A 7970-nucleotide genomic window follows, 5' to 3' on the forward strand; every position below is an offset into this window, starting at 1 on the left:
GCCAAATGGCTGGCTCACTGCTGCCAACTAGTGGTCAGAGGCTGAACTACAACATAAAAATGAACGGCTGGCAGGAAAGTTGACATTTTAAAAAATCGATACAGGGCCTTAGAATATTGATACAGTATCGGGAAATGAAATATTGCGATATTTCAGTGTATCGATATTTTCTTACACCCCTAGTATTTACCTCCACTTCCTGTCTCCTCCCCTCTGTAGCTCCTCCCCCCCTCCGGTGTGGCTCGACAGAACCCCGAACTCCCCATACCCGCCTCACCCTTCACCCCCCATATCCCTGAGCTCCCCCAACACCCAAAGCTCTCCCCGGGGGGCTCCGAGGGGCCCGGAGGCCGGCAGCGGGGCCGATGGCGAGGACCTGTCCTCGTTGTTGTTGTTTGGGAACGGTGGTCTGGACCACGGCCTGCTGGAAGCCGTGGAGGGGTTCGGGGGTCTGAGTCTGACGCCGCTGCTGCCCGAGAAGAGGAGGACCTTCGAGGCCAGGGAGCTCGGATCGCACTCACCGTCGCTGGGCGGGTTCCCCAGCCCCCACAGCGACAGCAGTTTCAGCACGAGGTTCTCCTCCCCCATGACCCCCGACCCAATCAGAGGACTCGGTGGGGCCCAGTCACCTGGAGAAGGTACCCTGACCCAATTAGAGGCGGGACCAATTAAAGAGTTTTATTGAAGTCGTGTAAAAGAAATCCTTGATTTGTGCCTTTCAGACTCTGGCTGTAACAAGGTGAAGTTTGTCCAGGACACGTCTAAGTTCTGGTACAAGCCCGACATTTCCAGGGACCAGGGTAAATATTGGTGTAGGGGCAGAAAATACACGCCTGTTCAAAGTTTTCCTCCTAACCTCAGCCCCTCTCTGCCGACTCCACCCAACAGCCATCGCGGTGCTGAAGGACAAGGAGCCCGGCTCGTTCATCGTCAGGGACAGCCACTCGTTCCGAGGGGCGTACGGCCTGGCCATGAAGGTGGCCACGCCCCCTCCCACTGTCTTACAGCACAGTAAGAAAGGTGCGTACGTTTTAATCGTCCATTTATGAGGCGTCCAAGTGTAAAATAAAAATGCTACTAACAAATTTTCATTATTTAGTTCACTTTCTGAGAGTAAAATCCTGGTTAAAAAAAATCACTAATATTTAATTATTTGGCTCACTGTTCTTACATTTTGATCGTTTTTACTAAATGTTAAATCTAAATGTTAAATCTGAATTTGTAAATCTAAACGTCAGAGATAAAAGTAAATGTGGCTATATGTTAAAGTTTACTGTGAAGTATTTCCGAAYGGAATGCAGCCTTTGCCCTCGGCTCTCGTTATGACATCATCTTATGACAAAACCAACCGCTAATGCTGCTAACTCTGCTAATGCTGCTTACTCTGTTAACTCTATTAATGCTTAACTTAGTATTAACAGTTTCTTTTGTAACAGGATGATGACACCCAACGCTAGCATTGCTAACGCTACTGAAGATGGCATTTAAAATTTAAATTCAATATCTGTTCATTAAAAACAATATGGATGGTACCTCTGGTTGGTCATTTTGAAGTGCAGCTTGGACACCTTTTAGGTAAGTGCTATCAGAATTAGCAGCATTAGCAGTGTTAGGAGCATTAGCAGTATTTGCAGTGTTAGCAGCATTAGCAGCATTAACAGTGTTAGCAGCATTAACAGTGTTAGCAGCATTAAGAGCATTAGCATTATTAGCAGCGTTAGCAGCATTAGCAGCATTTGTAGTGTTAGCAGCATTTGCAGTGTTAGCAGCATTAACAGTGTTAGCAGCATTAANATTAGCATTATTAGCAGCGTTAGCAGCATTAGCAGCATTTGTAGTGTTAGCAGCATTTGCAGTGTTAGCAGCATTAACAGTGTTAGCAGCATTAACAGCATTAGCATCATTAGCAGCATTAGCAGCGTTAGCAGCATTAACAGTGTTAGCAGCATTAGCAGCATTCGCAGTGTTAGCAGCGTTAGCTGTGTTAGCAGCATTAGCAGCGTTAGCAGCATTAGCAGCATTTGCAGTGCTAGCAACATTAGCAGCATTAGCAGTGTTAGCAGCGGCATTTGCAGTGTTAGCAGCATTAACAGCATTAGCATCACTTATAGTGTTAGCAGCATTTGCAGTGTTAGCAGCATTAGCTGTGTTAGCGGCATTAACAGCGTTAGCAGCATTAGCAGTGTTAGCAGCATTAACAGCATTAGCAGTGTTAGCAGCATTAACAGCATTAGCAGCATTTGCAGTGCTAGCAGCATTAGCAGCATTAGCATCATTTGTAGTGCTGGCATTAGCAGAATTTGTAGTGTTAGCAGCATTTGCAGTGTTAGCGGCATTAACAGTGTTAGCAGCATTAACAGCATTAGCATCATTAGCAGCATTTGCAGTGTTAGCAGCATTTGCAGTGTTAACAGCATTTGTAGTGTTAGCAGCATTAGCAATGTTAGCAGCATTTGTAGTGTTGGCAGCATTAGCAGCATTAGCATTGTTAGCAGCATTTGTAGTGTTAGCAACATTTGCAGTGTTAGCAGCATTAACAGTGTTAGCAGCATTAGCAGTGTTAGCAGCATTAACAGTGTTAGCAGCATTATCAGCATTAGCAGTGGTAGCAGCATTTGCAGCGTTAGCAGCATTAGCAGCATTTGTAGTGTTAGCAGCATTAGCAGTGTTAGCAGCATTTGTAGAGTTAGCAACATTTGCAGTGTTAGCAGCATTAACAGTGTTAGCAGCATTAGTAGCATTAGCAGTGGTAGCAGCATTTGCAGTGTTAGCAGCATTAGCAGCATTTGTAGTGTTAGCAGCATTAACAGTGTTAGCAGCATTAACAGTGTTAGCAGCATTAACAGAATTAGCAACATTAGCATCATTAGCAACATTAGCAGCATTAGCAGCATTTGCAGTGTTAGCAGCATTAGCACTTGCTTTTGTCGCTGGATAAAAATTTCRTAACAAGAGCCGAAGACCAACAGTAAGGGCTGAGTTCCATTCTGACATACTTAAATGTGAACTACTTTATTCACAACATTTAGGGTTTGTCTTTTATATTTAGGTGTTAACATTTAGACTAAACATAACATATAACTTTAACATTTAGTAAAAAATTAGCATAATGTAAGAACAATGAGCTAAATAATAAAATGTTAGCGGAACATTTAATAAGGATTTTCCCTGAGAAAGTGAACTAAATGAGAATGTGTTGGTGACATTTTTTAACTTTTTCAGAACATCTACACGAGCCGATTCCTTCCTCCAGCTGTTCGTTTCAGCTGTGAATCCGTTTCCTAAAACATTAACTGAAATTTGCAGGAGGAGATCTGTCCAACGAACTGGTGAGGCACTTCCTGATCGAGTGCACGGCAAAAGGAGTTCGCCTCAAAGGCTGCCCCAACGAGCCGTACTTTGGTGAGAACCTGCAGTCTGACATCCACTAAATGCCCCGCAGCAGGTTCAGTTTTCACCATGTTTCCCTCTGCCGCCCCCTGCTGGTGAGAACMGTTCAGTGCAGCCATGTTTTGTTTTCTGCTTCCCGTTAGGAAGTCTGACGGCTCTGGTGTGTCAGCACTCCATCACCCCGCTGGCTCTGCCGTGTAAACTCATCCTGCCCGACAGAGGTGAGCGCCAYGGTTTTTAATCCCACTCTGCGTGTCGTTTCAAATCATCTGACGTGTTGTTGTTTTTTTGTTTTGTTTTTTGTTCCGCACAGACCCACTGGAGGAGCTGAACGACACCTCGGCGCAAACGGCGACCAACTCTGCAGCCGAGCTCCTCAAACAGGGCGCAGGTAACACCGTTTGTTTTCATTTTAAACATGCACATAATTTTTTTTTTTTTTTTGATGATTCCCTCCTTTAAACCGTGTGTCGGCAGCGTGTAACGTGTGGTACCTCGGCTCCGTGGAGATGGAGTCTCTGACGGGGCAGCAGGCGGTCCAGAAGGCCACCACGGCCACGCTCTCCGTCGACCCACCGCCGCCCTCCACCGTCGTCCACTTCAAGGTGTCGGCTCAGGGGATCACCCTCACCGACAACCAGAGGAAGTGAGTCTTTGACTGCGGGGGGGAGAAAAAAAACACAAACAAAAACCATGACTCAGCAAATATCAGGTTGAAGCCTTCACACGTTTGTCTCTGCAGGTTGTTCTTCAGGAGACACTACGCCGTCAACACCGTCATATTCTGCTCTTTGGACCCACAGGGGAGGAAGTGAGTGATGAATACTAACATAACTGCATAAATGCATTATTTTATGATGAATTCAGGCACCGCAGACTCATAAAACCAGCTCGTATTTCTGTCACAAACTCACCTCAAACACTGAATCTTCAGGGTTTTTAATCAAACTGTTTTAATCTCTCTCAAACAGGTGGACCAGAGACAGCGGCTCCACTGCAAAGTAAGTCCGTTTCAGAGGCTTTTCTCTGATTAATGTGAAATAATGCACAGAACCCATGTTTGCACTGATGCAGCGCGCTCTGCCATCGTTTTCATTTGTAAAATTATTTCAGTTACAGAAATAAGAAGCACAGTAAAAGGAGAAATTTGAAATATGAAGAGCCGAAATGTTTACAAAATAAAAGTAGGGAAACTAGAGAATTTGCATTTCCTGAGCAAATGAAATGCGAACACTTAAGATTTCAGCTGAAAATTTCTGAAAAAGCTGAAAAAGTTTTATAACAAAAACTGTTCAATTTGAAGAGCTGCCATTTGCTGAAAGCAGGGAAAACAAGGGGAAAATCAGTAGCAAAAAATAGCACACATGTGTCGAAACAGCTGAACAAAGCTAAAAATAGCTTAAAAAGAGATGTATTTATCAAACAGATGGTTAAAGGATGGTAAAAAAAAAGGCTGACATAAGCAGAAAACAAGTGAAGTTTAAACAGGTTGCAATTTGTAATAAGATTGCTAAAAAACGCTTAAACGAGCTGAAAATAGCTAAAAGTAGCTGAAAATAGCAAAGAAGCAGAARSAGMATGTTTGCTGAATTAAGCAGAAAGACGCTGTTATTATCGCAAACGATGAAGTTAGTACGAAAAAAGGTTAAATCAGCTGAAATCAGCTAAAATGTAGCTTAAAAGGCAGACAACAACTGAAAATAGCATAAATTAGCTGAAAGAAGTGCTAAMAATGTTTAAACAAGCTGAAAATAGCAAAGAAGCAGAAGGAGCATGTTTGCTGAATTAAGCAGTAAGAAGCTGAAACTATCGCAAAAGGTGAAATTAATAGAAAAAAAACATTAAATTAGCTTAAATCAGCTAAAATGTAGCTTAAAAGGCAGAACACAGCTGAGAATAGCAGAAAGAAGCACAAAAAGTTACAATTTGTGACAAAATAGCTAAACGAAAGCTTAAACAAGCTGAAAATAGCTAAAAAAAGTAGTTGAAATTAGCAAAGCAGCAGAAACAGAATGTTTGCTGAATTAAGCAGTAAGAAGCTGAAATTATTGCAAACGATGAAGTTTGTAAAAAAAAGATTAAATCAGCTGAAATCAGCTAAAATGTAGCTTAAAAGGCAGAACACAGCTGAGAATAGCAGAAAGAAGCACAAAACATTACAATTTGTGACAAAATAGCTAAAAGAAAGCTCAAACAAGCTGAAAATAGCAAAGAAGCAGAAACAGAATGTTTGCTGAATTAAGCAGTAAGAAGCTGAAATTATTGCAAACGATGAAGTTTGTAAAAAAAAGATTAAATCAGCTGAAATCAGCTAAAATGTAGCTTAAAAGGCAGAACACAGCTGAGAATAGCAGAAAGAAGCACAAAACATTACAATTTGTGACAAAATAGCTAAAAGAAAGCTCAAACAAGCTGAAAATAGCAAAGAAGCAGAAACAGAATGTTTGCTGAATGAAGCCGTAAGAAGCTGAAATTATCGCAAAAGGTGAAAATAGAAAAAAATATTAAATTAGCTAAAATCAGCTAAAATGTAGCTTAAAAGGCAGAAAACAGCTGAGAATAACAGAAAGAAGCACAAAAAGTTACAATTTGTGACAAAATAGCAAAAAGAAAGCTTAAACAAGCTGAAAATAGCAAAGAAGCAGAAACAGAATGTTTGCTGAATTAAGCAGTAAGATGCTGAAATTATCGCAAATGATGAAGTTAGTACAAAAAAGATTAAATCAGCTGACATCAGCTAAAACGTAGCTTAAAAGGCAGAAAACAACTGAAAATAGCATAAATTAGCTGAAAGAAGTGCTAACAATGTTTAAACAAGCTGAAAACAGCAAAGAAGCAGAAGGAGCATGTTTGCTGAATGAAGCCGTAAGAAGCTGAAACTATCGCAAAAGGTGAAAATAGAAAAAAATATTAAATTAGCTAAAATCAGCTAAAATGTAGCTTAAAAGGCAGAAAACAGCTGAAAATAGCAGAAAGAAGCTCAAAAAAAGTTAAAATTTGTGACAAAATAGCTAATAAAGCTTAAACAAGCCGAAAATAGCTAAAAAGGTAGCTGAAAATAGCAAAGAAGCAGAAACAGAATGTTTGCTGAATTAAAGAAGCTGAAATTATCGCAAAAGGTGAAGTTAGCAGAAAAAAATTAKCTGAAATCAGCTAAGTAACTTTAAAGGCAAAAAACAGCTGAAAATGGCAACAATCAACTGAAAGAAGCAGAAAAAAATGAATTTAGCAGGAAGATAGCTGACATAACAAAACAAAGCTAATAAAAAATAAGCCGAAGAAATCTGAAGTTACAAATAAGCAGAAGCAGAACAAAAGGATCTAAGGATATAAGACACCTCCACTCTTTGTAATGAGATAAACGTGGCCAAAAATGATACATGGCTRAAAAATAATTGAGTGGCTGAAATACCAAAAGTTATRGCTGAATTAATGTGTAAATTRTTGAAACAGCACAAAAACTGTGGAACGACTTCCGTGTCAAAAAACAAACGTAAGAAAAATGGCTCATCTCAATGGGAACGCTTTATAAACATTCACCCAGTTAAGTTTTAACATTGTTTGTTTTTATGTGGACAGATTTAGTTTTTTACAGTCATYAATGCTCAAAGTCAGTATTTTGTGATTCATGTGGTTCTTTGTTCTAAACTACTGTATAATTTACCTTCATCATCATCATCTTCAGAACTCAAAGATTTAATGTTTTAGCTGCAACCAAACCCTTTAAATGAAACCAGCTCTTCATCTTCATCTTCCAGGATCTTCGGCTTCGTAGCCAGGAAGTCTCAGAGCGAGACAGAAAACGTGTGCCACCTGTTCGCMGAGCACGACCCGGAGCAGCCGGCCAGCGCCATCGTCAACTTCGTCTCCAAGGTCATGATCGGCTCGCACAAGAAGTGACGTCGATGGAAGAAACTGACGGAGAAATAAAGTAAAATAAAGTCCAGCTGCGCTGCAGGACGCTGCCACCAGCAGAGGGCGCCCAACTCTAATTTATACGTTTTAACAAGTTTGTTTCTGGAGCTTCTGGTCAAAAAACATGAACTTTACTTTTGTCAAAACAAATGTTCTTCATCACTGGAGAGGTTTTTATGAACTTTTATGTTTTAGCTGTAATTAATAAGTAATCACAGAATAATTAGGTTAAAACCAACAACAACAAAAAAAGAATTTTCTGGACTGATTTATTGTGTATTTTTATATTTATCCCATATTAAAGTTGTGTAAAAATTGCTTTTTCTAAATATACCTGCTATATATTTTTGTACATGAGAGTATTAAGAAATTATATTGCATATTTTATTGAGAGCCACTACTTTATGTGCCTACATGTACTAACGTTAACCTGAATATATTTTATGTGCAGCTCTTTTCTCGTCTCCAACTTGTTTTATTTTATTTGTTGACATCATGTTTTCTTCCATATGTTTTTTTGACACGTATTTCGGTACACAATTTTTGTGCTATTTCAACAAATCATATTCACTGATTATTCTATGACTTTTGGTATTTCAGCTATTTATACTTTTTTAGCTGTTTCTCATTTTTGGCCACTTTTTTCCCTTTGAAAATGAATGGAG

The 7970-nt window shown here is 40.0% G+C and overlaps 1 protein-coding gene across 5 annotated transcripts in view; it reads left to right on the forward strand.

The window, feature by feature from the left end:
- tns3.2 (tensin 3, tandem duplicate 2) overlaps positions 1-7762 on the forward strand; it is a 59314-nt gene extending 51552 nt beyond the window's left edge. For 4 of the 5 annotated variants that reach the window (XM_014020439.1, XM_014020438.1, XM_014020443.1 and 1 more), the window contains 10 exons: positions 220-638; positions 723-800; positions 889-1020; positions 3307-3402; positions 3534-3611; positions 3704-3781; positions 3868-4036; positions 4133-4201; positions 4362-4391; positions 7149-7762. In XM_014020439.1, the coding sequence (XP_013875893.1) occupies positions 220-638; positions 723-800; positions 889-1020; positions 3307-3402; positions 3534-3611; positions 3704-3781; positions 3868-4036; positions 4133-4201; positions 4362-4391; positions 7149-7290 (1291 nt within the window). In that variant the 3' untranslated portion in view covers positions 7291-7762. Of the gene's footprint in view, positions 1-219; positions 639-722; positions 801-888; positions 1021-3306; positions 3446-3533; positions 3612-3703; positions 3782-3867; positions 4037-4132; positions 4202-4361; positions 4392-7148 lie in introns of those variants that run through there. The other variant, XM_014020442.1, reaches the window with a different exon arrangement.
- The last annotated feature ends 208 nt before the right edge of the window (positions 7763-7970 follow it).

The sequence above is a fragment of the Austrofundulus limnaeus genome, unplaced genomic scaffold, assembly GCF_001266775.1.
Source record: "Austrofundulus limnaeus strain Quisiro unplaced genomic scaffold, Austrofundulus_limnaeus-1.0 Scaffold252, whole genome shotgun sequence".
Classification (NCBI taxonomy): domain Eukaryota; kingdom Metazoa; phylum Chordata; class Actinopteri; order Cyprinodontiformes; family Rivulidae; genus Austrofundulus; species Austrofundulus limnaeus.